This window comes from Pteropus medius, unplaced genomic scaffold (assembly GCF_902729225.1).
Source record: "Pteropus medius unplaced genomic scaffold, Ma_sr-lr_union100, whole genome shotgun sequence".
NCBI classification, from domain to species: domain Eukaryota; kingdom Metazoa; phylum Chordata; class Mammalia; order Chiroptera; family Pteropodidae; genus Pteropus; species Pteropus medius.
Window position 1 is genome coordinate 617,402 of NW_024350923.1, and position 28,000 is coordinate 645,401.

Sequence of the window (28,000 nt, forward strand, 5' to 3'; positions counted from 1 at the left end):
GGCTGTGCCTCCTGGCTGTGGAAACCCATCAGGGTCCCCGCCCCAGACACCGATGGAGCCCCAGCTCCGGCCCTGTTCTGGTGAGCGGTGACCAGACAGACCCTGCCTGCCACCACACCGGCCCCGCGCCTGTCCCGCCCCCTGGGGGACCCCCGCTTCTTCGCGAGCTCAGCCCTGCTTTCGAGGAGCATGGCGCCCCGCCCCCCGTGTCCCTGGCACCTTGCTCAGCGTCCTTCGGAGTGAGACACGCCCCGTTCCCTGCTTCGTGCTGCGCCTGAGCACACAGCTCTCAGCTGTGCCAGGCGGGACGCACGGCCTGCCACGGTCAATGGCACAGGCTGCGTGGTGCGAACACCCTCCACAGAGAGCCTTGCTGGGGGGCGGCGGGGGGCCCCTCCGGGCTGCCTGGCTCCCAGGGGGCCCTGGGTCCCTGCTCCCCCTCCGTGTCTGCTGAAGCCATGCCCGCTGACCCTGGGCCTGCGTGGACTCGCCTGCGTGGCTCCCTCGGAAACAGAACTCACGCCTGGGGGGACCGCTCCGGGTCGACGTCCTGAGCCGACGCCCGGCTCTGCCCTCACCTGCACAAGCCGTGACTAGTTCGGAGTGAATTTCCTGACTGCTTCGCCGACGCTGCTTCTTAAAAGCTGGGTTAAAAAATACTCGGGAACAAAACTGGTAAACTTTCCTCGAAGGACTTTAATTCTCTACTTTTATACAGATCATTTATTAAATTAGAAGGCTGAAAAGTAAAAATATACTTTACAATCAAAGAAAGACCTGGACACTGGACCCCAGAGGATGACGGGAAGCAGAGCCCCAGAGCCACCCCACCCACAGCCGCAGCGCCCCGAAGGCAGACGCGTCCCTCCTCACAGACACAGGCGGGACGAGGCAGGGGACGCAGGTGCAGTGGCTGCAGTGAGGAGCCCCTCCGGAGGGCCTTCTGGGGGGCCCGCCTGTGAGCTCCTAGAAACGCTGTTCGTGAACACGGAGAGGGACGGAGGTGGCATGGGGGGGGCACCTCAAAGCACGGCACCCGGGCTGAGCCTGCGCGGGCTGCTCCTGGGCCGGGGGACAGGTGCGCTGGCGTCACACGTGGGCGCAGACTCCCACGCCTCAGCGGCGGGCAGCAGAAGTGGTGCTGGGGCCAGCTGGGGCCTGGGGACCGGCACCTGTAGTGTCTCGTGCCACACTTGTTCAGGTCACCACTGACACACTCAGAGCCCCGCAGGCCCACCTAACACTTTCACCCACTTGAGAAGAAATGTGCCGCACACACGAGACCCACCTGTCTGAAACACGGACGCGGGGTCCATGAGAAAGTGGGGTGCACCGTGCTCGAGCACGTGGCCCAAACCCACTGAGCCAACACAAGCCTCCACTCTGAGAGCCCCTCGCCTGGCACTGTCACCACCCAGCCACCACACACGTCCCCGGGCTGACGGGAACAAATTCCGGAAACTGCATCCAACCAAAGTCCGGAGGAGGCAGGACGCGTGGCGGGGAGGGCCAGGGACCGGCGCAGAATCAGCCCGCAGACGTCCACGTTGTCGGGACCCGTCCTGCCGTCCGTATCGAGAGACCTGATGCCCAAAGACTGCAGTGACCACCCGAAGAGAGAACAGTGACGGTGCCTTAATGCCACTGACCCTGCCCCCCGGACCGGACGCACGTGCGTGTCTGACCTATGTGCGTGATCTAGAGAGCATCGCTTCTGAGACTTCTCAAATTTCACTAGGTGTCCCCCAATCTGTCCCTGTCCTGTGTCTGCAGCCAGAGCTGGGGCCAGCGTGCGGCGCACGCACACACAGCCCCCCGGGAAGACCTGCAGGCTGTCACCACAGCGTCTCCATCGCTCGGGCTGCGTGCACTGGACGGTGCAGTGGCTGAAATGAGCGTCGGGGCTGAGCCACGGTTCCCACACCCTTTAGTAAAGCGGGACGGGGTCGACTCCCCCCCGATTTCGGGTTCTGATGGCAGAGCCGACCACAGAGAGAAGCGATTCCTCAGAACGTCCCACGAAGCTGGCACGAAACAGCGAGGACAGACACGAGGGGCCTTCTGCACTGAGGGCAGCCTGGCTCCGGCCGCACGGCCGTGACAGGTGGACATCCGTGGCTGCAGCCCTGCACGGCTGCGCTGGTACGGGGCGCCGGTGAGCAGCCCGAGGCCACAAGGACCACGGGAGGGACGTGAGTTTTCAGTTTGCAAGTTCTAAAATCAAGCCCAAATCAGCGATCGATGGATTGTGTGCACGTTAAATTAATAGGTCTGTCCCAGTGAAGTCACGTGACTGCATGCCATTAGCCACCCCAGGACACGGGGCCCTTTGCGAGGCCGCGGCCAAGGCAGGCGGCCCCGCCAGAGCACTCAGGCACGGCGCGGGGATGGGGAGCACACGGGACGAGGACGCGGTCCCCGAGCCGGGGAAGGTGGGTGTGTGTGAATGGGACACGGCCCTCGTGTCTGCTCGTCTCCCGACACAGGCGGGAGCAAAGCCACCCACACCCACAGCCCCGTCGGGCACCGCAGACGGCTGCGGGAACCGCACCCTCGCGTGCGGCCCAGATGGGGCGGGCCAGGCCGCACGGACGGCCAAGGAAGGGGCTGCGAGGGGCTCGTTCGCAGGACTCCTGTTGGGACAGCGCTCCCCGGGGAACCCTGGGTTGGCAAGTCCAAAGGGCCGGAGGCGGCAGGGGGCGGGGGGCGGGGCCTAGGACTCCTCCCCCATCTGGAGCAGGGAGTTGATGGCCGCGTCCCTGTTCCCTCTCTGGGCTTCCAGCACGGAGCGGATGACCTCCCGGTCCATGTTGGGGAACATGTCCTGGATGGCCTTCAGGTCGTCCTCGCTGCAGCGGGGCGGGGCACTGACGGCTGCCGGGGGCAGGGCCACGGGCACCATGCCGGGGCCACACACGGCGGGCATCCCTGCAAGCACAGGGCACAGTTTAGGGCGATCGGGGTGTCACGTCAGCGACTCGCGGGCTGCTTCTGGCTGACGGAGCTGTGCTGCACCCCGGGGCCTCCCCGCGGGGGCACCAGGATCCCGGCCCAGACCAGACCGCGTTTGCTGCATGGGGGCCAGCCCCCTTCACCTCCCAATGGCACACGAGGCGGCCCTCGGCCCCGTCAACCTGAAAGGCTCCACCCTCCCAGCTACTAGGACTCAGTGTGACCTGTCCCCTTTCTAAACTCACAAGACCCTAAGGGCAGCTGCACACTGCCTTCGTCACCAGCCTGAGTCAAGGCCGGCAAGCAGGTCCTCTCATGAGTGCTGAACAGGGCAGGGGGCGGCTGCGGGCACAGCTGTGGCCGACACACAGGCCGGTCCCTGGCCAGAGATGGGACACCGTCCGGGGCAACCGCCCCTTCACGACATGGGGCCTGGGGCCTGGGCCCTGAGGGACGGCCGGAAACAGGCAGTGGGCTCGCACGAACTGCGTCTACGTGGGAGCGCGGCAGTGGGGGCATCGTGCGGGCGACTTGGTCTCAAAAGGTTCCAGCCCGGGTTCCTTCCTCCCCTTTGTAACTCCTGTTAGCGCGTGACTGTCCCAACCCTTATGAAGACGCATCCACGGAGAAGCATCACGTCTCTGCGCACAAAGAACCCTACCTGCCCTCAGCAAGCCCTCCAAGGCCAGCCTGGGGGGTTGTCCCAGAGAGAGCTAAGGACGGGGACCAAAGGAAGACACTGCATCTTTTCTCTCTTCGAAGGCCAACTTTCCATTAACCAAACACGTGCTCTGTTGGTGACCGTGCAGGTGAAACTATGTCCCCCAAAAGATATGCGAGGTTCTAACCTGGGCCCCCAGAGGGGGTCCCACTTGGAAACGGGGTCTTTGGAAATGTGACCAACGGAAGACGAGGTCACAGCAGAGCTGGGGGTGCTCGTGCAACCAGCGGTGTCCTCACAAACCGGGGCACGGGCGCAGACGCGCACGGAGAAGCCGCATGAGGACAGGCAGAGACGTGAGGGAGGCGGCCTGGGCCCCGGCTGACGAGGCAGGACGACCCTCCCGGGGCCTCTGGAAGGGGCGCGGCCCTGCGACGCCTTCGTGGTTTACTCGGCCTCCAGAACGGAGGAAGTGGAAATTCGTGCCATCTTCAGGCCCCATTTGAGACTGTAACGGCCGTAGGACGCCCACACCTTCGGTGACCCCCGCAGGCCGCCTACTCCTCCTCAGACTCCGCCTCGGGACAGTTAAACCATGAAACTCGTACAGACGCCAAAACGTGCTCTCAGGAGGGCAGGGGCCCGGGACGAGGCTCTGGGCTGACCGGGTCACAGCGCAGAGGGGTGCGGGCCGCACGCTGGCAGGCCGGCTCGGGCCAGAGGCCAGCATCTACCCGTCACTGTGCTCCCAGGTCAGCACTTCTGCTGGGGCCTTTTAGGGTCCCACCTCTGCAGGTGCCCTCCCTTCTCGCTAAGCTGGTCCCCTTCAGCTCCTGAACGTGTTCCAGCCGCTATGAAGGTTTGGTCGCCGTGGTCCGTTTCTGTTGAGTTGACTACGGCCACACTGTCCCGTTTCTCTGCCAGAAGGTGCCCTTCGGGGACTGGGGTCCACTCTTTCCCTCGGAAAAGCACTAGTCCTTGTCCTGGGGCCAGTTCGTCCCAGGGAGAACACCCTGAGCCTGTGTGGGGACCCCAGCTCTGTCCGCCCCCCTCCCTTGCAGGCCTGGGTCCCCTGCAGGCCGGGGTGGCGGTAGGGGTCTGCGCAGGCCTGCGAGGGCACGGTCCCGACTCTGGTCCCAGCAGTGACTGGGATGCTGACGAGGCCTCTGCTTCGGCTGAGCCGCAGCCCGACACCCATGATGCCCCCAACCCTAAAAACAGCTGCTGCCCAGTTTTATGGCCGCTTAAAGCAGGAAACTGGCTGAGTCCAAACACTGTCACAGCCAGGAAGGAACGGTAACCAACAGGCTAAAATTCAGATTTAAAAGTTCAAAGACGCGAAAGCTACAGTGCAACTTGGCTTTGCTATACTGCCACCAATTGCTACTCTATAAAGGTAAATAATTTATGAAGTTAGAGAAACACTATAAAAGCCTTATCAGGGCACACAGTTCACTTCATCAATCAAATACCATCTTTCCTCACGGTGACTCACGCGCCGAATGTTTAGAAACTACATTTCTACGCTGCCGTGAACTTCTCCTCCCCTGGTCGGGGCCAGTGCTTCAGGGAAGGCGACTCCACGCCCCACGTCCCACGCCCTAAGAAGGCCCCTCGCTGCCCCTCCGGAACGCGAGGCCAGGCCCCGCCCTGCTCTGACGCCAGCGGGAGAAGGGGCGCACCCACCTGTGACAGGCACGTAGCCGACGCCCTGCTGGTACACGGTGGGCATCAGGACCACGGGCTGAGGCGGCATCACCATGGCAGCCGGGAGCGACTGAAACACAGTGAACGTGATCACGGGGTCAGAGGGCGCACCGCACACGAACCCTCTTCCTGTTCGGTCTCACAGAAACGTCCTGGGAGGGGCAGCACAGGGCCCCAGTCACAAAGCCCCCGGTGCGGCACGGCCACCCCGTTCGAATGCCCCGCCCACACCGCTGCCCCAGCACCGCTCTGCTGGGGGCCCGGGGGCAATGGCCTGGCCACAGGGCGTCGTGAGCCTACAGACCCACGGCTGAGACGTGACCACAGGACAGCGCGGGTCGAGAGGCGGGTTTGAGTACGGGCTCCAGGGCCGGCGCCTCCGACCGCAGCATCACGTAGGGCACGGCGATGCCTTCGGATTACGTAGGAACGGCTGTCAAAGGTGCGCAGGGAAACGCGCAGGGGTCACGCTGCCGCCGGGACCTGCTTTAAACCGTCCCGCGGTTCGAGGGAGGCATGAAACGAGGCTGCGAAGCGGGTGCCCAGTCCACACGGGCCCTCAACTTTTCCCGCTACTGTCGCTCGTGGATGTTTTTATAAAAAAACGTTAATAACAATAATAACCCCATCTGGTTCGCCTAAGGGAGATGGCAGGAACCCAGGATCCTAGACTCCTAACCCTGTCCCCCCACCAGCGGCCCCCACGGTCCCCAAGGGTCCCAAGAGTGGCCGGGCTCTGAGGAGGCTTGGCTCCGGTCTTTGGTGCAGGCGGCTGGCACCACCCCCCTTCCTCCCAGTGAGGCCCCGGATGCTGCGTGGGTGGGCCTGGGGCAGGAGCGGGCAGGCCCACAAGGCCACGTGGAAGGCCACACCTCCACGGATGGGCCTCGATCCTACGACAGGGCCGGCACCCAAGGCTGCTTGCTCCTAAAAGGATGGGTGCAGGGCAGGGTGGCCGGCTGCTCTGGGGACCACGCCCGAATCCTGTGCCTTCAAGAGAGGCATGACTGGCCACCTGGACTGGAAGGCGAGGTCGCCGCTGGCCGTATGGGGCTTGTGAGCAGCCCACCGTGTCTGCGTGCAATGGGGCGGGCCCAGCCCTGGCCCCTGACACCCCAGTCCCCGCGGCGCCCTCACCGAGTAGGACAGGATCAGGTTGATCATGCCCTCCTTGTCGTCACCCTGCCTTCCGCTCAGGCAGAACCACTTGTCCTCCACCTCGCCCTGCTTCAGGGCCTCGGACAGCGTGACGTGTGTCCAGGCGATGCGGTCGTCCATGGAGAAGGCTCGCTGAGGGGACGACAGGGAGGAGCACTGAGTCCCAGCCCAGCCCACAGGCCCCGCCTCCTCTGAGCCTGAACCAGAGCCCCCCAGGCGGTGTGTACACAACGCTCCCCACCCCACCTCTGAGCCTGAACCAGAGCCCAGTGGGCACAAGTGGAGGAAAGGAGGGGTTCTCCCCGCCAGCTTCACCCTTCTAGACTGGGCCGGGGGGGCGGGGGGACCGAAAGGGCAGGCACAGGACAGAGGCACAGGGACGATGGGGTCCCTCCCAGCCTTGCCGAGCTGGGGCACCCTGGCTCGGCCTCAAAAGGGAGGGGGTGCTCCCAGACAGGTGCATCCGCCGGACACTCCCTGCAACTCGCACAGCCCAGAACCCGAGGGCCACCCAGCCACGGGCTCCGACCCACTTCACCTCCAACCTAGTCCCCAGCAGCCAGCTGCCTCGCTGTGCCTGGCTCAGGGGAAGGAGCACGTGTCATCGCTCCATCGACACCCTGCTCGGTGTCATTCCTGGTGATGACGCGTGTGTGCCTTGCTGGGGGGGGTGACACGTCACCACTCTGTCCACAGAGTGCTCAGTGAAGCCATCGTTAGTGGCGACATCTCTAAAAGTAGCTGTGAAAGAACCAGCACAGGATATGTACTTTCGCTATTGCTAGGGACACCAGGACACCTGTCACAAAACAGTAAAACGGCCTGTGGCCAGGCACGCCTAACGTTCCCGGAGCAGCCTCAACAGCCAGAGGGCACAGCGCTCCAACACGGCCATCCCCCCCGGAAGCCGGGACAGGAGGCCCTCACCTCGTCGAAGATCTCCAGGTAGAAGGAGTCCACGCCCGGGGGCACGGCGCAGTGGATGACTTTGTTCCAGCGCGGGTTCTTGGCGCCGTTGTGGGCCGTGGGCGTCTCGTACACTGCATAGCCCAGCCGCAGTCGGCAGTACGGGTCCATGCGCGTCATGCCGTAATTCTTTGCCAGCTTGGCCTGAAACGAAGCCAATGGCAGGAAGTTGAGGCAGCCACCACCATGATGTGGAAACAGTGGCCAGCTGTTCAAGTCGTGGAGCATGGTGACGACTGTGCTCCTGGGCGCCAAGGGTGACGATGAAGTCACCACAGGAATCCCACAGGTCCACACGAAGCACCTGGTGCCGTGCCTGGCAGACACTGCAGTGCTTCAGCCTTCCTCAGAAGAGGCCACAGAAGAGGGTGACAAAGACAGGCTGTCCCAGGACGGAGCCAGGAGCTAGGGGGCACGAGAGGCCCTGACAGGTGCAGTCTGCAGGGTCCTCCCCTCTGCCCAGGGCGAGCCGGACGGGCCTTGGACCAGCCGCGCCAGCCCCCTACGTCCCCACGTGAGTGGAAGCGTGCCAAGGGCCCGCATCCCACAGGGGCTGGGAGCCCAGCCTCGAGCCAGACGGGCGGCCTGGGGCAGGAGGTGCACTTGCAGGGAGAAAATCGAGTGGTGGTGAGCCAGCCGGAAGGCTCTGCTCGATCAGGCCGTTGGCCAGCGAGTATTTACTCCAGGCGGATTACAGGCTTAAACGCGAAACCCAAACTACAGAACTTCTATGAGAAGGGACAGAAAAACTTTGTGACCTTGGCCCAGGCAAAAACACAGCCCATGGAAGAAGACGTGCTCCACCGGCCTTTGACCTTGGGGGTCTGCTCCCCGAGAGAGGCTGGGAGAGACCGGCCCCTGCTCCCTGAGAGAGGCTGGGAGAGACCGGCCCCACGGGAGAAGGCATCTGCACACGCCGCAGGCCTGGTAAGGTACCGGGCGCAGAACGTGTCGGCAGCCCTCGAATCTTAGAAGGACACGGCCCCGAGGAAAACAAGCAAAGACGGGCAGAAGGGATCCCGACAGCAGATGAGCGCGGGGGATGCTCCCCGCCGTCGGTCACCAGCACTGCGGACTGCAGCCCGGCGGAGACCCTGGCGCCTACATGGACGGCTCCGCCACCGCACCCCGCCCGACCAGAGCGGAGTGCTGGCCGGTCCCAGGGCACCCCAGGGGAGTGAAGCTCAGCCACCAAGTGACCCGGGACTCACGCCCAGACGCTCGTCAGAGAGGTCACTCAGGGTCCTGTGTGTCGTAACTGCCGGAAGCTGAGCCACCCCGGTGCCCACCTGGGCGGCGGGTAGAGACAGCAGACGTGCAGCGCGGCGGGCACGGCAGGGACAGGCGGGCCACCAACGTCCACGCCTGCTGACGGCCCAGGCCCCGGGTATGCCGGCCTCCAGGAGGGACGGCGGCCGGTGCTTCTGCAGCCCGGGCGCAGAGCGGCGACAGAGGACGCAGACGGCACTTTCATGGTGTTGGGCAATGCCCTGTCCCGCGGTGGACAAACGTGGCAGGACGCAGGGAAGCGCGCATGAAGTCACGTGCGTGCAGCACCATCCGCCACACGCCTGAGAGCGTGTTTTAAAAAGCCAGAAACCAAGACAGCCCACTGCCCACCCGGGCCTCAGCCTCAGCCCCTCATGCCTCTTCCTCTCCTGAGAGGTTCCACTGCAAGCCGGAAGCCCTCTGCCCCAGGTGTCTGCAGAGCCTCCCCGCCTCACGCCACTGGCCCCCCGACCGCCTCCCCCCCCTCCTGTCCCTCCGGGCCTCTGCAGTATCTTTCAGCTCCCACAGGTCTAACACCAACTATGGACTGTCCCCACCCCCTGCTCTCCTCCTGTAACTTCCCCCCCGGGGTCCGTCCCATCTCCATCCTCCAGGTGCTGCCAATAGAGGCCTGAGGGTCATGCCGGCTTTCCTACCCTCGCCCTTGGGTGCTGTCACAAGTCCGCTGGTTCTCCCCTAAGGAGCACCGAGGGGAGGGACCGCCACCCTCGTCCCCAATCTTCCCAACACAGCAGCCAGAGGAAGCCTCCGAAACTCAGCTCAGGGCAGGGCGTCTCCCGTCCCGAGGGCTCGGAGAGGCCGTCTGCCCGAAGGAACGGTGCCCAGCCCGGAGCGGCCGCCAAGCTCGTGACTGAGGCTCTCGAGTGTCTGGGCGCAGCCCTGGGCGACCGGCAGTGCCCCTCCCAGGCGTCATTCTCCATCAGACATGTGTTTTAGCAACAACTGGAAGCAGAAGAAGCCCATCCATCCGCAGAGAAAGAGCGGCCGAAAGCGGACAGCCTCCCTCCCGAGCCCGAGGGGCCGCGGCCGGCGACACCCACCTGCACGACGGTGATGTTGAGGCGGTCCACCGTGCCCACCGCCCCGCCGTACTGCAGCTGCTGCGCCGCCTGCGCGTCCAGCTGCACCTGCTGCTGCTGCTGCGTGGGCGCGATGCGGAGGAAGTCGTGCGGGAGCTCGCCGATGTACACCTGCGCAAGCAAAGGACAGGTCAGGGCGGGCGTGGGCGAAGGACACACATCAGGGCCCGGCGGGCCGGACCCTCAGCATTCCGAGGGGCCGGGCCGGGCCTCACTTTCCTCGCCTATAACACGGGCCGGCAGGGGCAGGGCTCTGGCCTGGGGCCCCTCCCCACCAGGCCGCTGCTGTGGCACGGGAGCCCTCTGTCACTCTGCACGACCCCCCCCCGGTCCCCAAAACACGAGGAAAGTGAGAGCTGGTCCCAGAGGGCAGGTGACGAGGGAGCTGGGATGACCACGTGGGGCCCTGGGTGGAATCGCAGAACAGCAAAGGGGACATCTGAATAAAACTGGGAGCTGGCGGCGTGCGCCAGGGTCCGGCTCTCTCCGTGACAAGGTCCCACGGCGAGCAGACGGTAACGGTGGGAAACTGGGGTTGGGCGGGGCACAGCAGCTCTCTGCGTGATGCGTGCAACGATTCCCAAATTTAAAATCGGAAAAGACTTTAACTTAAACACAGGGGAGAAAAGGAAACAGTGCCCCGGTCCTCATGAGGCAACAAACCGGTGGCCATGGCGACAGCGCTGCCGGGTCCCTGGAGGAGGACACGTCTGCCGGGGCTGCGACCCCCTGGAGAGTTCTCCATTTAGACAGAACTCGTCCGGGGAGACTCCGACCCCGCAGAAAGCCACGACCGCTAAGAAATCGGTCAGCGCGTCGCACGCTGCGGTGAGGACAGATGCCAACGTGACCAGACCAGAAGGTGTCGTCTATGAACATGTACTCTTAACGGACATCAAAAATCCCGTGCTAGCCCTAAAACTGACTGTGCCATGTTATAATGGGGGCGACGTCTGAATGGTCACATGAGAATTGTGCTTCACGAGCTCAAAGACTTGCGGAGAAGAGAGTGACTTATCTCGACTGCAGACGAGTGACGGGCCGTGTTCTCAAACGCCACCTGGCTTGCGTGCTCAGCACACGGACACACTGAGCTTGGTCCTCAGGGATGACGTTAAACCCCGCTAAGCCTGCACGAGTCCCCTCCTGGGACTCGCTCCATGGAAATGATCGCACAGGACGCCCGCTGCCCCCCTGCCGTACCGTCCCGGCGCCAAGGAAAGGGGACAGCCACCGTGGGCGCCCGGTCCCCTCGGCCCAAGCACAGCCCCGTGACAGAGACCCATGCAACCTCACACAGGGAGCTGTCCCTGTGCCACCCAGCTCACGGGCACCTGAGGGGCCCAGCACGGCCCTGCGCAGAAACCACAAAGGTCTTATGTCTAAAAGTGCTGTTGAGGAGACTGACATTCGAGAGCGGAATTCGGTGGGCGCGGGAGGGTCCGTGTCACCCATCACGCTTTCCCGCCGTGCCGGTCACCACAAGCCGCCCTGCTTACCTGGCCTGCTTACCCGTGTGCGTGCAGACCTCGCCTGCCGGGGCTACGCACACTCCGTGCGCAAATGACTTCTACGTAGCAGCAGCATAAACTCTCATTCCGAGAACTCTCTCAACTTGAACTTCTCTAAGACTAAAAGCTGCTCTCGTAAACGTCAGTCTACTGCCAATATCGCTTCAAAACTGTGGTCTCCATCTCTCCCGGTCACGCGGTGTGGAGAGAGGCGCGGAGTGTGTGTCCGACAGCCCGCCTCCCGCCACTGGGGGCTCTCTCCCAGGAAGAGAAAGACCTGCAGAATCTAGTTCTATTGGAAATAAACACTCTTTTTAAGCCCAAATACGAATTCTGGCACAGAAACAGTGTCTAAACTACCGTTTTCGTCACGTAACGCGCACTCGCTCCCTGAGCTCGTTAACAAGCACCCCTGGGAATCAGCCACAAGTCCAATGCAAAGAACCACGGCCACAGAGGCCAGTCCCCACGGCACCCGCCCACGGTGCCCGGTACACACCGGGCTCGGTCCCAAACAGCCTCCCCCGCAGCAGTGTGGCCACCGGCCAGCCCCTGAGGCCGCCTGGGTACCAGCAGCCACTCCAGGCCGGCCTGGCATCCCTGTGCCTCCAGGAAGCCTCCGTAAACTGCTTCTCCTCAGTGCCCACCCTCCACGAAACGTTAATGCTGCCAACTCACTGTCTGTTAACAGCCCCGCGCGCACCTGCGCTCTGCGTGAAGAGCGAGGCCGACGCTTACTCTGTCAGCGCGGGCTTAGAACTGGTTAAAAGTGTCAGCTGAAAGATTAACAAAGGGAAAGCTCCTAACAACTTTATAACTACATTTTTTGAGCAACTTTCAACAATTTACTTATAAATCACAGCATATCAAATTATATACAAATTAGCTATTTATGTAAATAGCAACGTGACCAAAATTTAAAAGCTCATTTTCCCAGCAAAAGTAAAACATCTGAAAAAATTCCTTAAATATCTTTAGTAAACTTAATTTCTAATTTCTGCTTGACATAACACTTCTTAACTGATAGATGTTCTTTTCAACACTTGAGTAGTTAGCGATGGGCTGAATGACTTTCGCAGAATTAACAAATAAAACGTAAATGGTTTTTAGCCAATTCTCCAACTGCGAGCCGCACGCGAGCACCGTGAGGACCACGAGCGCGTGGGGAAGCAGCTCGGGGCCCCCCGACCAGCCATCGCCATCTCTGCCCTCTGGGCTACTCCTGAGCTCCCGTGTCTGCTCCTTCCAAGAACTCGAGAGGCGCAGGATGCCCGAGGGACCTTGCGGGCACCATGACACTCCACGGAGCAGAAGCTCCAGGGGACACGTGCCCTGGGGGCCACAAACCACCGTGGAAGCCACAGGGGTTCTGCCTCCTCCGAGAACCAGTTTCCACGCCCCGCGGGTTGGTTCATCCCCGCCCTAAGCACGCACGTGCTAAGGGCTCTGGAGCCCCTACAACATGGTCCAAGGAGGCACCCCTGCGCCACGTCCGAAGCGAACCACATGGGGGAGCGGGGCCCGACCGAGGCCCACGGGGACAACAAGACAAAGCAAACGCTGCCCCCGGTCCAGCGGCAGCCTGCGGGCCTCGCGGTGCTGAGAGGCTCCCTGCAGACGGCGTCCTCGGCACCTGCCCTGCTCGAAGGCTCTGTGAGGGGACACTGGCCACGACTCGGCCAGGGCCAGAGCTCAGCACAGCCCCGAGTCTGGCCCAGGAGCAATGGCCCGTCCACCCAGTGACTGCACGGGGGTGGGAATGGATGTGAGGACGGCAGGTGGACTAGAACAGGGCATGAGACTTGGGGGCACCCAGGTGACTCTGCGATGGCCTGGCCAGCTGACGGAGCCCTCGCTGCCCAGCGGTGTGTGGAGAGCAGGCCAAGGGGCCGGCCCCCGGCGCACCGCGGCTCCAGGAGCGGGGATGGAGCTGCTGCTGCCCGCACACGGCCCGGGGGGCGAGGCGGGGGGCCGGCCCACTGCGGCCCCGGGAACCACGTAAGAGTAGCCGGTCGAGGCCAAGGGCGTGCTGTGGTCACTGTGTGGTCACTTCTGATCTGCTGAAATTCAGCATCTGCCCAGATCAAGCTGGAAAAAAAACTCCACTTCTTCATCGATACCCATAGCCAAGGACGCCACGGGGGCCCACGTGATACCAGCGGTCCCAGCACAGTGCCCTGGCTGTCCCCCCTCACCCCTGCTGACGGCCTTGTTTCTTACAGTGGGAAAAAAAGAAGAGAAACACCCGGAAGCGATGGGGAGAGGAGGCCGGGCGCCACCGCCTGCCCACCAGCCCCGAGGGCTCACCGGGCACGCTGCCCTCGACCTCCCAAGTCTCCCCGCAAGGCCTCTGTCCTTCCCACGCGCCACCCCGTCCGCGTCCCAGCACCCACGCCCTCTCCGACGTTTCCAGTTACTCAACGCAGCACAGCGGCTTCAAGGCCAAAGCGTGGGCAGCTGCCAACCCCGCCAGAGTCCACAGTGCACCCTACGGTTTTGTGGGGGACCGAGGGACTGCGGCGTCCAGTGACACGTAGGGGCTGCAGAGCAAAGGGGAGACAGGTGAGAAGTGGGAGTAACCAGAGCCCCCCAAACAATGGTCGGAGCGTGGAAACCGACGACAATGGTGACTTTAAATGTGGCCTCCACCACGAAGTCCACGGCGCGTGGCCTCTCATCCCAGGTGCCAGGACTGTCGGCGAGCCTGAGGTGGAACACCCCGACCTCGTGGGCTGAGGGGTGCGCCAGGGCTGGAAAGCGCGGGGGGCAGGACCGCGACTGAGCACACGGCACGCGCTCCAAGCCCCCTCCAACCCCAGCGGATGGAATCTCCCTACCAAAACGCCAGGGCGATCGCTGCTCTACTGGTGCTTGTGTCTTTAAAGATAAGTAACGTGGATCAGTCAACTGTGTGTTGGAGGTTGTCACATGCTCACGTGGGGACAGGCTGCTGCGGGAAGAGGCTGACATGCCCTGCGGCGACAGGGCCATCTCAGCAAAGACCTGAGTGGTGTGGAGACCTGAGTCAGGCACGACCTGGGTGAAGAACAGCTCAGGTGGCAGGAACACCTGTGCACAGGGCCTGTCTGGCAGGTGGAGGGTCAGCGGGGCGGTGGCTGGGACAAAGAGTGAGGAGGTCAGAGGTGGAGGATGGGCAGCCAGGAGTGGTGGGCCGCAAGGGCCACTGATGGCCTCTGGAGCCAGGCAGGCGAGGGGCCGGGGCAGGCTGTGCCTCACATCTAACTGCGCCTGGCACCTGACTGCTGGGTGTAACAGCTGGGGGACCAGTCCAGCGAGTGTGGCAGCATGTGGGAGGTGCAGGGCTGGGAAAGCTCGGATCCTGGTTCTGCGGTGCTGGCAGCGCTTCCCCAAGGCTCAGGAGGGGGGCGAGGCCGCCCCGGTGTCAGCCTGAGCAACACAAAGGACGATGGAGCTGCCACTAAACTGGGGGGCGGGAGGGAGAAACGTGCGCACACGCACACACACACACGCACGTGCACATACGCACGCACATGCACACGCATGCACACACACATACGCACGCACACACATGCACACGCACGCACACACACAGAAGAGGGGTCTGAGTGAGGGAAGCGCTGCTCCCTCTGGCACGTCTGGAGCATTCTCGGGAGACGCCGGAACACACAGATCTGGACTTGAGGAAGGAGGTCGAGGAGGAGGTGGAGTCGCGTCTCGGGGAGGGAGCGAGGACGGACAGCGATGAAGAGGAGCCCAAGGGAGGGCAGCGAGTGGGAGCAGGGGGGCTGCTGGCCTGCGCCCAGGGCCCTAGAGTCACCTGCGGCTTTCCGAGCACCAAGGCTGAGCCCCTCGCCTGGAGCACTCTCCTGCCACCTGCAGTCGCCTCCCTCGGGCCCTCAGAGCACAGGCGGCTTCTTGGCCTCCAGGGGCCTGGTGGCCCTCAGCCGAAGCAGGTGCCCGTCCTGGGGTCCACCGTCCTGCACAACCAGCTGCCCCCCCCCCGCACTCATTGTCCAGCTGCTGTCAGTGCAGAAAGCAAAGGCGGGGGCACCCAGGAGGGTGAGCAGCGCGTGCGAACCCGAGGCAGGGACGGCCACGAGACACCGCCAGGTTTTCCGAGACGTGAAGAGTGATTCGCAGGGACCCGGCAGCCCACAGGCTCAGGGGCTCGCACAGTCGGGCCTGGGGCGAGCACCGACGTGCACGGCCCGTCCCTCCGGTGTGAGAAAGGGATACACACGAGGACACTGACGCACGGAGAGGCTGAGCGACCGGCCCGAGGTTAGAGCCGCCGCTCGCTTAACCGACACTCAAAACTCTGGGGCGGGTTTAACAGACGGGAGCAGAGCAGAGCCAAGCCGAGCTGCGGGGACCAGGAGGGTGTTCCGAATGCAGCGGAGACTCGGACGTGGGCCCCGAGGCTCTAGAGCGCGGGCGCCGGAAGGTGGCCCCACCCAGCACCTCTAACACGGCAAGGCACCTTTCAGGGGCCTGTGCTGACAACCCACACCCAAGCTGAGTGTGTCCCTGCAGGGAATTCTAAAGGACCAGCAGGAAGCAGAGGCACGTGACCCCAAACGGAAGGCCTGAGACGCAAGTAGGACTAGGAAACGGACGCACAAACACAAGCGCACACCCACACAAGCGCGGGGCGGGGCGGGGCGGGCGGTCGAAAGCGGGACCCACGTGCTCGACAGAACAGCACAGCAGCTGGGACGAGATGGTCTGAGGCAGCACGCTGACCCGGAGGGAAACTAACAGCCAAGCTCAGAGCCTGATAAGTCCGCCTGTTAACATTTCCGGGATGACCAGGAAGACGACAGAAGAACAACACTGTGTTCTCTCTAAAGCAGCAGAGGACAAAAGACTGAATTTTAAAAACTGTATTTACTCAATTTGAAAAATAAGGAGAGAAACAGAAAAAACTGGACAAATAAAACTACAAAATATGTTTTCTAATGCGTGTGTATGTCAAACAACAAGTAACAGTGGACCAGTCCCCAGCCAGGGTCAGCGGGACTTCCCCACACGGCAGGCAGCAGACTTGCCAACAGAGGGGAAGCCGCCTCCTAACGAGCCTTGCGAGCGTCCCTGCGGGCTGACCGGCTCCACTGAGCCTTAGAGCAGCGTGGCCTGCACACCTGCCTGGGTCCTAACGCGGCACACAGGGCCCCTCAGTCACTCCTTGTCGGTGCCCGCTGGGTGCTTTTCGATGGTTTGTGGAGTGGACAAAACGCGGGGCAGGGGCACCCACAGTGGCTGTTCAGGGAAAACCAGTCCTGGAGAATTGAACAGCACATCCCCTGGAACCTAAGCCAAGGACCACGCTGCTCTGCTGCAGGGTCCACGCACAGCGCAGTGATGCCGCGTTAGGAGGCGTGCGTTCTCACCCGTGCCCACCTCGCCCAGCCCCTCGGGCAGCCCAAGCCAGGACGAAGGAGACCTCCCAGACCCGCCCAGGAGGTAATGGTCAGATTTCAGACTCAGCCCTGGGGGAGCCTGAGTCCAGGCTCTGGGCTCCCTGGGCCCAGGCCCAGGGCTCACACTCAGGATGGCTGCCCAGCCAGGACCTAGTGCAGTGAGCACCTGCCCAATGCTACCCCCGTGTACCGTGTGCGTGAGCCAAGCGCCCTATCGACCCTCCACCTCCACAGCACCCAACACACAAGAAAGCAGGGGCCCAGGCAGCGTCAAGTCACGTACATCCTGGCTAATGGGGAGCGAGCTCTTCTGCCAACTCTGCTGGCCAAAGGGCCCTACGAGTCCTGGTTAACCCAGACAGCAGCGGGTCGGCTCGCAGAGGCGGGAACTATAGTGGGTGGGTGCCAGGCAAAGAGCTTCTAACAAACACACCATGGTGACCAGATAAAACTCAAAGGCCAAACCCGTCTGGACCAGTGCTCCAGCCACGCCTGTCACTCTCTCCCCCACACACTGGCACAGGCACTGTGCCCGGGACCTTCCTGCAGCCCGCCACACCCCACCTCGTCGAACGACTCCTGCTCATCCCTTGAGTCTCAGGTTCCTCCCAGAACCTGACTCACCCCAACCTTCAGCCCAGGCCAGGCCGCTCTGTACACCTAACCCTCGAGTTACGACCCACAGAGCTGACAGCAGCCACCCCAGCCTGGCTCACGTGTGCGGGGGCTGCTTCCTGCTGTAAGGCCCCGTCGGCAGGCACCGCACCTGCCTGCCCATGCATCGTGGTTAAGTCCCGTGCACTCCAGGGATGCTCAAGACTCTTGCCACTGAGGACGCCTTCCCGGAGCCCTCTAGCAGCTCTGGCCCAGACAGAACATTACCGCCTGTTTACAGGTCACAAAAGGCACCCCAGAACACTCGCTGGTCTATGTGTGCGGCAGAGCAACACACAGAGACGAGGCCACCGGACTAGGTTAGAGAGAGCACGTGGGGGGGCACGGTGCACGTGGAAAGTGGGACACAGCATCAGCGCCCTGACAGCACTGGCCCTGGGTGCTGGGTCACCTCTGCCACTCCCACCTGCTGTCTGCAGAGCGCCAGCTGCGCCAGCTTTACCCGTCCCAGAGCTGGGTGCCCAAACAACGGAGGAGTAACCTTTACTGAGGGCTCACTTCATGCCACATTAGAGTCCACCATTCCTGGTCACGCGCTGTCCCTCACCCGTCACCCCTCACCCACCACCACTGAGGCGCAGGACCGGGGCACTGAGTTTCCGGGGGAGGTGAGAACACGTGACAGGCCAGGAATGGGGTCCTCCTGCCTGACCATTACGCCCACGTCGGTGGGGGTCACCAAGAAGGGAGCCGCTAGAGAGGTTCCTCTTCTCTGATGAGCCCGCTGCGCAGTATGAGAAGTGGCTGGCAGCGCGCCAGCCGTCACTCACCCCCACCCCGCGCCGAGCCCGCTGCGTGCGCATCCCCCTCGGGAAGCACCTGCGCCCACAGGGGCCCCCCCACAAACTCGGGGGGCCCCTGTGGGAAAAACGCTCTGCGCGAAGGACTCCGGTCCAGCCGGGAGAGCACCGACAAGATCCGCCGGCGCCGGCCTAGGGTGAGGGCCGTGGCGGGGCTTTCCCGTCACGCGGAGGGTCCAGGCGGAGCCCCTCTCCCCCTCACCCACCCTCCCCTCCCCGGCAGGGCCAGGCTGTGCTTGTCCCGCCCACCGAGCGGGTTGGGCACGAAAACTGCCCTGCTCGGGCCACGCCGCCCCGACCCGGTTTCGCCCGCACCCCGTCCCTGGCGAACGGAGGCCCTGGGGTGTGACAAGTGGCCCCTCCCGGCCGCAGCCGGGCGGGAAGGGCGACGTCCGGGGCTCGGGCCTCCACGCGGGAACGGGCCCTGGAGGGGACTATCCAGGCAGCGGGGCTCCACCGCCCGCGACCCGCGCCTGCGGGCGCTTCCTCCACCCGCCGGCCGCCCCCGCCGCCCCCTCGCTCGTCCGGGGCCCGTCGCCGGGCCTCCCCGGGAGCCCCGGAGCCCGCGGCCCCGCCCGCAGCCTCACCGGCCCGCGCTGCGTGCTGACGGTGGTCGCCATGGCGCTGCTCCGGCCCGCGCCTCGTCCACCGAGAGCTGACGTGCACCGGTGACCCTCGCGCCGGAGCCCGCGACGCCAACGGCTGTCCCCCGGAGGCCTGTGCCGCCACAGTCAGCTGACGGCCGCCCCACCCCGCGCCGCCCAGTGCGCAGGCGCCGCGCAGCCCCGCCCCTTCCGGCGCCGCGCGCGCTCCCGGCCGGCGCCTGCGCACTCGCCCCGCGCACGCACGCGCGCTCCCGGCCGGCGCCTGCGCACTCGCCCCCCGCCGCCGACCCGCGACCCGGCTCCCTGGCCCGCAGTGTGCGCGTGCGGGGCCGCAGACCCGCCGCGCGGACGGGCTGCGCTGACCGTGGGGGGCGCTTGGGCGGGCCGCCCGGCCGGCGCTGGGGGCTGCGTGCGGCACGAGGCCTCAGTGTCCCTCCCTCCCGGGGGCCTCCGGCTGCACCCAGGGCAGGGACAGTAACCGCAGAACCTGCGCAAAACGGCCCCGTGCTGGTTCCAACAAGATACCGAGTTGCTTTTCAGAGAAAGGGGACTAAACTGCAAGTAGTGCCGCGGAAGCGGAAGAGGGAGCTCAGACCTCCAGCCGCGCCGGAACCGAGGTCCGCCCCGCCCCCGCCCCGGGAGCCGAAGGACCGAGGCTTGGATCCCCGGACCCTAACAGAGGCGATGGGGCCGCTGTCCAGGAAGATCCGGTGCTGAAGCCCCTCACCGCAAATGGCCAGCCCCAGGGTCCTCCGGTTAAAACGCGCCGCCAGCGCTTCCCATACCTGTAACCCCAGCCCCTGAACCCCGCCGGAACTCCGGATGAAGGAGGCAGACGCGAGTGGTGCCTCCGTTCCCCGCGAGCCAACTCAGCATTAAATAAACCGCTTTCATTTCTCAAAAGCCGTCACCATAGCCTTGGCTTCTATGCCCCTCTGGCAGCAAACCCTGTTAGGTAACCACAGTCCTCAGACAAGAGTGTGGCCTCACCAAGAAGCCCCCAGGGAGGAGGGCCCGCCAGCTGGGAGGGGGGGCCTGGGTCTGGGGCCAGCGGCCACATGCTTGGGACATGAGAGCCGCCGGTCACTGGATGACGGACCACTGAGCTGGGCCGGGGGCGGGAAATACGTCCGTGACATCTCCCTTTTCCGTATCTGTGACGAGGCCGGACTTGACAATCGTGGCTTCCCGCCTCCACCGCCCATTTCACCTTCCCCCTATTTCCTGCCACGCACCTCAGCGGTGTCTGCCCCGGGGCTGCTGGAGATAGGGTGTCCTCTAAGGTGTCTGTAGGGACTTTCAAATTTTCCGTCGGAGAAGGACGTGCGTGGAAAAGGCTGGCCTGCCGCTGGGCCCACTCTTCTGTTGAGCATAGGCAGCTCCACGGGACATCGAGACAAGACAAGGCCACTCCGACCACACGCATCGGTACCCCACACGCATCGGTACCCCAGCACGATGGCTCTACTGTCACGTGTGAACACAGACGACATGACACCACCCAGGCTGATGGCAGACCTCTCCCTTCCTGGCTGCTGGGACTGCTGCCGCTCACCAGTTCCAACGAGCCTTCCCCTAATCTTCCCTCCTTCTAGACAGGAGTTAGCAGGAAGCCGAATCATAGAATTACCGGTGCTTCTGAGAGCATCCGAGCCAGGGCAAACCCCGCTTCCCGAACCTTCCCCATAATCACTGACGAAAGTCCAAATCCTGTAATGACTCCTTCTCAGTGCCCCCTGGCAAAGCCACCCTACGCTTCCCCACTGTGTGGGCTCTTCTTTGCCGCAACAGGCGCTAATCCCACCCTGCTGAGTGACAGGTGTGTTCCCGGCGGGAGGTCTGGCGGGAGGGCACTGACACACCCAAGGCTCACATGGCCCTGTCCCTTTGTGCACTTTCCAGAGCCGAAAGTAGACAGCCATCTGCATAATCTGTATCCTCACCATTTTGCCAAAGCAGCTAAGTGTCTCAGCCACTCAGCCTCCCGTCTCTCCATCCTCCACGGCTACCACATCCCCGGCCACCGCTGTAGATCATGGAGGGACCGGGATGGCACTGCGTGACCCAGCTCTCCAGGGCTCATCAACCACTGGCGAGGATGTTATCCACTTGCTCATCGGACATGTGAGCGACCCGATCCTAGAATCCCACTTGCCGAGGCCGTTTTCTGGGGACGCTTCTGGTGGCAATTACTGTATCAGTCAGGGTCCCAGCAAGAAACAGATGGCATGCTCAGAAAGATAACTGGAGGAATTTTAATAAATGGACTGTTTGCAAAGGAGGGGCAGAGATAAGGCACGGCGAAGCACAGAGGGAATTTGAGCTTCGGGCAGCGCTGCCTCTGTCCGTCTTCGAAGGACAGAGGCAGCCGTAACCAAGGACAGAGGCTTCCTCGACAGCAGTGTGGCCTGTGCAGAGGGACGAGGCCACTGCCAACCGCAGGCCTGTGGGGCGGGGCCTGGGGAAGCCAACACTCTGCCCTCCCTCCTCCCACCTCTGACCTCCTGCAGCGCCCCCCACAAACCCAGGAGCCCAGCCCGGTGGCGCAGTCTGGGGACGTCAGCCCCCCGGGTCACAAAGAAAGGCAGAGAAAGATGGAGAGTGGGTCTGGGAAGGCAGACGGAGACTGTCCTGCATGCGTCCGAACATCAGCAGTCACGAAAGGATCGTTTTGTAAAATACATTAAAAAGAGCAACGGAAGAATAGAAGGGACACAGAATGTTTTACAGCGAGCGGAAGGAAGCGTTGAGGAAGCTTTGCAAAACGAGGCACTGAAGAAAATCTGAATAGACGACCAAACTCGCGGACAGGAAGCCTCGGCCTCAGAGAGCTGTCCCTTCTCCCCCAACTCGTCCTACAAAGGAAATTCTCGTTAACATTCTGGAAGAGTTTTCCGAAGAAATGTAACACGTCAGCTCCAAAGAATGCGAAAGAGAAAAGGCTGAGTAAGAGCCGAGACTTTCTGCAGGAGAAGACGGAAGGCAGCGGTCCGGGGAGAAATCGCAATATGTTACGAAGCCATGGTCGTTGAGGCCGCGACACGAGTCTGCAGACGGACAGACCCACCAGCGACGCAGACGTGGAGGCTCAACGCGGGGCAGCGCCCGCCGGGCCGCGCGGTCGGGAAGGGAAACATCTTTTCAGTCGAGGGGCTATGACGATCGGCTCTGCTTACGGAAAAACTGAAACCGGACCCCTGCCTCAGGTGGAACCAAACAGTGACCCTCGATGGAACTGACCCGATAAATATTCAGCGCATTCCGTATCGACGCCGAGTCTGGAAAGGGTGCAGTCGGGAACGGCTGTCACCTCTCTGATCCATCGGGAGGCTCGAGCGGGGGTTCGAGGTGTTGGGAGGTGACTGACGGGTGTGACGACAGGAGAGGCCACCTGGCGAGCCAGACCTGGAGGGAGGCCCAGCAGGCCGACGCCCCGGTGTCAGCGCACGGACCAAACGTCCCCGAGAAAGGCAGAGGGAGCTGACGAAGAAACGAGGGAATGGGAGTCGGGGGGCCACAGAGGCGGGTTTCCCACCCGGAGCGGGCGTGGGAGGTGGTCGGGAGGAGCGACAGCGAGCCGACGTTGTGGGGCTCGGGAGTGGGCGGCGTGGCCACAGAGCTGGGCAAAGTAACGAAGGGCTGAAGCCGGGGGCCGGGGCCGGCGGTGTATTTCCGTGACGTGTAGACCGTGCCGGGAGCTCTAACCCGCCGCTGCCTGCACCCTCTCGGAGAGCCACGCGGGCGTTCAGACCCCGGCCCTATGTGCCACCTGAGTGATGTCACCACGGTGCCGCCATCATTGCGTCCACGCTGTGATGGACCCCCCGCCGCCCGCCCTTCCTGTGCCCAGGTCTGGCACACGGGCCCCAGTGTTCGTGGAACACCCTGATGTCCCCGAGCCCCACGGCTTTCCGCATGTCTATTACTCGGGGTCCTGGAGCGATGGTAATGATAAGCCGCCCCTCTGAGAGCTCCGTCCGTGCCAGGCATTGTTCTCAGTGCTTCGTACGCGCCCACCCGTCCCACGGTGCCCATGCTTCTGCCGTCTGCACCGCAGACGAAGGCCACGGACGGACGAAGGAGGGGACGTTTACTACGCCAACACCAGCAAGCAGTCAGCGCCCACCACACGGAAATGCCGGCGACAAACCGGAGACACAGGCGGCGGGTGCTGTAAGCCAGCAACTCGAAGACGGGGAGCCCGGAGCTCGACAGGTGTACGGGGGGCTCTCGAACTCGCCACTGACAGGAGAAACGAGGTGATGATGTGACAGGAAGGGAGGGACCCCCGGGCTGGGTGAGAACCGAGGAGCTGGGAGAGGCCGGCCTAGAGCAGGGCAGCTGCACAGAACCTTCTAGAAGGTTCTCACACCGGTCCCCGAGGGCAAGCTCACCGGGCTGCTTGTCGCCCAGTTGTTTGTGCAGCCTGATTACTCACCAGCAGAGGCGTCAGGAGAACCCCGTGGAGACACCCAAGGGACACTGTGCCACAGGCGGAGACGACGAAGCCGGTGTCCGCAGGACGGCCCATCGACGCGAAATGCGTGACACAGGCGTTTCCAAGACACCGGACATCGGGAACGAAGACAGCGGCCCCGTGAGACGGCAGCGAGGGGCCCGAGGGTCGCCCCCCTGCTCTCGGGCGGGTTCCCAGGCGGCAGGACGCAGGCGCAGAGTGGCACGGAGCAGACTCGCCGGCAAGGCCAGCTCACGGCGGGCCCCCAGGAGGACAGAGCTGCCGGGAGAAGCCGTGCTGTCGGCAGGGGCCGCCCCCGGGGTCTGGAGCAGGGCGCAGACCCGTAAGGGGGTGTCCGGCCTCCGGCGCTTGGAAGACACAGAAACAAGCCTGTCTCCCACCCGTGCCGGGAGCCGGCCCGGGCCCGGTGCTGAGCAAACAGTCTCACTCCTGCAGGACGCGGCCAGCACGCCCAGGGGTCTGTCTTCATATTGCCAGGGCTACCGCGAGGCATTGAAAAGTGACAGAGTCCCCTAAAGGTCCTACAAGTTTGTACGGCTGGTTGTGGAACCTCGAATGCTTGCGGCCCACACCGGCAAACGCACGTCGCGGATGGAGACTCAACGCCCGCCTCTCAACGCCCGCGGTGCAGGGAGCAACGTGGGGCGTGGAACACCTGGAAGAGGCTGTGAACGAGCCGACCCCCCGGACGTGTCGAGAAAACGCCGCCCAGTGACACCGAACCCCGCGTTCCGGCGTGCACGAGGCGTTTGCCACAGCAGACCACGTTCTGGCCCAGAACAGCCCCAAATAATCGGAATTACAAAAATTATGTTCTCTGACCAAAATGGAATTAAAGTAGAAATCGACAACAAGAAGATGTCTGGAAACCCGCCCCTCCCTCAAAAGTTTTGAAACTAAGGAAGCCACGTACCGCAGAAAAAATGGAAAGGAAAACTAGACAGCATTTTAAGCTAAATGGAGATTTAAAAACACGGCATGTTGTGTTTCATGGGACGCAGCTAAAGCAGCATGTGGGGCGCCCGTGCCTACATCAGCGGGGTGGAAGGTCCCGGATCACGGACGCCCCGCCACCCACCTCCACACTCTGGAGAAGGAGCCATTCCTGGTCCCTCTGCCTGAGCCGGCGCCCACTGCTGGAGGCTGTTCGCCCACCGCGACCTGCTCCCCCCACTCCCCTCGCAGCTTTAACGGCTCCCTGAATGCGGGCTCACAGCCCGTCCCCAACCCATCCGCAGTCGTGGCCATCGTCACCCTGAGTCACGCCTTAGATGAGCACAGGCCCTCACAGCGGTACAATCCTGCCGCCAACGTGGGTAGCTGCCACACTCGGCCGCCAGGCTCCACGCCGCGACGTCACGATCCCCTCCGCCCTTCATGGTGGCCACTCAGCCCCGCATCACAGACAGGGAATCCGAGGTGCAGGGAGCCCCTTGCTGGGGTTCACACGGGTCACGAGTGGGTGAGGGACGCGTTCATGAAGAGGTGCATTCTGCATGGCGGGGCTGAGTGGGCACTCACTGCTCGCTTTGAGCCGGACAGCATATGTCGCTGTGCCCGAGGAAACTGAGGGTCAGACACCCCACACAGGCGTCAACGGATAAAGCAGCCACCGTCCGGGGGGGCCTTAGCGCTTTCTAAAGAATCTGCTAAAACCCAGAATTTTGGAGGAGGGACGTTGCAAACAGCGTGGTCTCCTTGGCAGCAAAGCCAGGCTCGCTTTTTATTCCTGCTCTAAGACGTCCCCCAGGCGGGCCGGTTTGCTCCGGGCGGGCCTCCCGCGAGGCCCTGTCCGGTTGTAAGTGAACAGGTTGGCCTGGGGAGGCTGGTCTGGGGGTGCCAGCCTCCCCTTCAGCCCTTCCCCACCTGCCCACCCTGTCCCTGCCCCGTGCCTCCTGCTTCAGCCCTGCCACTTGGCAGGTGCCGAAGGTGGTTGGAGGCCACCTCGACACCACCCCAGCCCCTCTCTGCCACAGGCAGGGGGAGCGCCCGTCCTGGATCTCTTCCAGAACCTTCTGTCCTCGTCCTTGTTTTTATTCTCAGGACAGACTCCGGAAAAGCACACTCTGCTCTCCATGACTGCGGCCGGTCCCCTCTCGTGAGGAGTGTGACACCGGCAAGTGCAGACTGGACGCCCGCACTGCGGCCCCCGCTGGCCCGCAGACCGGCCAGCAGGTCGCTGTTAACGTGACCACGGACATAAGCTCCCGTGAGGGGAACGACAGGACAGACCACGGCAGTAAATACGGCCGCTCACCGCTTCCCGACCGCGGATGGCGGCTTGCTTTCACGTCCACGCTGCAGGTGGCCTCCGTGTGGCCCTCGTGATGCCGTGTGTGGCCGCACGCCTCCCCCAGTCCATGTTCGGCTTCCAGCTGGCCACCGAGGCAGTGGAAGTGGGCTGTGGCACTCCCAACCCCCCGTGGGGACAGGAGCGGAGCGAGCGGACTCAGCCACTGCGGTGAAGGCCGAAGGGGCACGGGGACAACGCCCCCCTAGGGACCCGGGAGTGCAGGGCAGACGAAGAGTCGGGGCAGACCCACCGCGGGCCGTGGGCGGCCGTGGGCAGGTCAGGGCCTTCGGCTCCTCAGGAATGCGCAGGCGGGGTGCGGGAGGGCGCGGCACGCACGGTCAGAGGCTGTCGACGTGAGGACGAGGACAGCGGTCAAGCCAGCCGCGCGGACAGGACCACGGTGCCGTTGCGAGGAAGCACGACGCACGGGAATCAGGACGAGACGGAATTCAGATCGGACGGCTCGCAGAGAAGGAGAGGGGGCCTCACGCTGGCTCACGGTATCGTCCCCTGAACAGGCGAAGGCCGGGGCTCGCGCAGCCAGACGTCACCTGGAATCGTGGAGAGCGGCCGCGGGCCCTGCCGGGGCCAGCGACCCCGCGAGCCAGCGGGACGGCGCCCTTGGGAACCGACGGAGCAGAAGACAGTGAGACGAGCGGGTCCCCGAGGACGGACCGCCTAGCCCCCCAGTCAGACCCCATCCAGGGCCCCACGGAAGTCCCCACGAGCCCCCCGCATGCTGCACAGTGACATGTTCAGGTTGGTTCCCGGGACACCTAAAAACGCCTCCCTAAGACTTCCCGGCTGGGGAGGAAATGAAAACGTAGGCGGCCTGGACGTGGGCAGCGGGCGCCGTCGTCCCAGCGGCGCCTCTGGCTTCTGTCGGGGAAGAGGCAGGCTGGGGACCAGCGTCGAGGCCCGGACACACGCCCAGCCACAGCGGGTCCTGACGCCAAGTGGAAAGTGCTAGAACGGAATTAGAAGGAGACTTTCCGAAGCTGGACTTGGAAAAAAAATGAATTCGATTACGATAAATAGAAAAGACAAAGGGAAAATTACGATAGTGATGAGAGAGACTTTAAAAGTTAAAAGACGCCTTGATGCCCGATTATGGCCACGAATTCGAAAACCTTGATGCAGCTGCTTTCTAAGGCGACGTGGGATAAGGGGACTAATTCGTCCCCAGGTATTTTGGGGCACCTTCTGTGAGTCAGGATCTGAGGTAGGAGCTGGTATTGCAGCCAGGGACAGACAGACAGACAGACAGACGAGGACACTTGCCCTCGGGGCACGGACTTTCTAGCGGGACTCGGGAGAGGCAGAAAGCCAGAACAACGACCAGGAAGACGCGAGGCGGTGGCCGGCCACCTGCCAACGACACCGAGGAGACCCACAGAGCGGGCCTCGTGGACCTCGCTCACACGGGCACTTTCTATGTGCCGAGGTGGATGGGAAGCTGCCCACGCCTGGGACCAGAGCCCGGCATGGGCCAGCCTCCCACTGCAGCCCACGCGTCCACACTCACTGTCACACGCACACGATCACAGTCAGACGCACACCCCGAAATATATGCAGACACACGAGCACAGACACACGGACACGCAGAGAGACAGACACACCCAGTAACACACACACACAATCACACGAGCTCACACACAGACGCACACGCAAAGCAACAAGAGGACGTTAGGGAGGCCACCGCCGGACCCCCTGCGTGTCGGTCGCACCTCATCGTAGTCTCCCGGGCGTTAGGACCGCACAGGCGGCGCTTCGGTGTCCTTGGGCGGCTGCCACGCCCCACCCAGGGTTCCACCTGTTCCGCTGCTCAGGATCAGGATCAGGCACGTGCACACCTGGGGAAGCAGGTAGTGATGCTCCTGCCCTAGAGACACCGGCGAGCAGACGGCACGAGGGGCTGACACAGGAGCGGGGCCGACCACGCGGGTGTGCGAGGGTGGACCGGAAGTGTGTTAACACGAGTCAGCGCGGCAGCGTGACGGTGACGGTGACGAGGCTCGCTGGCCTCCTGACAGGGACGCGCACAGCCTCCCGCTTCATGACGCCAGACACCTCTGGCAGGGCTCCTAATTCGGTAAGCGCAGGGGCCACACCGTCAAATCTGCAGGGAAGCGAATTCGGGGAGATTCGACACCCTATCAACACTGCATGTTCCCGTCCCTCGGTTTGTAGGGACGATGTCTAAATGCCCCCAAATGTCGGAATTTCCACCACTGTGGTCTCACAGGTCTTGTGTTAGATCCACGGTTATTTGATACTTTTGATGCCTTTAAATATATCAGGTTCTAAATTCCGTTTTCAGTGGTTTGTCACTGACGTGCAAATGATTGATTTCTATATATCGATTTTCTTTACTGGGGTGAAACGCGCACAGCACGAGGTCACCACCCCTGCCGTTTTCCGGCA

General features: G+C 63.2%; 2 protein-coding genes and 1 long non-coding RNA gene across 4 annotated transcripts; 1 reads left to right on the forward strand and 2 right to left on the reverse strand.

The window, feature by feature from the left end:
• Positions 1-676: 676 nt before the first annotated feature.
• Positions 677-18,969, reverse strand: TOLLIP (toll interacting protein). Of its 2 annotated transcripts, XM_039840536.1 has the most exons (6): positions 18,789-18,952; positions 9,775-9,924; positions 7,406-7,588; positions 6,458-6,610; positions 5,300-5,390; positions 677-2,928 (listed from the first exon to the last, which is right to left on the reverse strand). In XM_039840536.1, exons 1-6 carry the CDS (start codon positions 18,819-18,821, stop codon positions 2,714-2,716), a joined length of 825 nt encoding a protein of 274 aa, XP_039696470.1. In that variant the 5' UTR covers positions 18,822-18,952; the 3' UTR covers positions 677-2,713. The 2 variants fall into 2 exon arrangements, with proteins under 2 accessions (XP_039696470.1, XP_039696471.1); XM_039840537.1 differs by lacking the exons at positions 5,300-5,390; positions 6,458-6,610; positions 7,406-7,588 and having other exon boundaries at positions 18,789-18,969.
• On the reverse strand, positions 11,318-14,807 carry LOC120584686 (uncharacterized). Its single transcript, XM_039840535.1, has 2 exons — positions 12,003-14,807; positions 11,318-11,616 (listed from the first exon to the last, which is right to left on the reverse strand). The coding sequence occupies exon 1, from the start codon at positions 13,436-13,438 to the stop codon at positions 12,431-12,433; it is 1,008 nt and encodes a 335-aa protein (XP_039696469.1). The 5' UTR covers positions 13,439-14,807; the 3' UTR covers positions 11,318-11,616; positions 12,003-12,430.
• Positions 17,825-27,891, forward strand: LOC120584688 (uncharacterized). The gene is made up of 2 exons (XR_005648093.1): positions 17,825-18,338; positions 19,347-27,891. It is a non-coding gene; the product is annotated as an uncharacterized LOC120584688 (long non-coding RNA).
• Positions 27,892-28,000: the final 109 nt, after the last annotated feature.

Coding starts and splice junctions, on each gene's coding strand:
- LOC120584686 (XM_039840535.1), bottom strand. CDS start 13,438: ATGAAGAAGTGGAGTTTTTTTTCCAGCTTGATCTGGGCAGATGCTGAA.
- TOLLIP (XM_039840536.1), bottom strand. CDS start 18,821: ATGGCGACCACCGTCAGCACGCAGCGCGGGCCG. Junction 6,611..7,405: donor ACCTGGAGATCTTCGACGAG/GTGAGGGCCTCC, acceptor TCGTCCCCTCAG/CGAGCCTTCTCCATGGACGA. Junction 5,391..6,457: donor ACCTGATCCTGTCCTACTCG/GTGAGGGCGCCG, acceptor ACTGTGTTTCAG/TCGCTCCCGGCTGCCATGGT.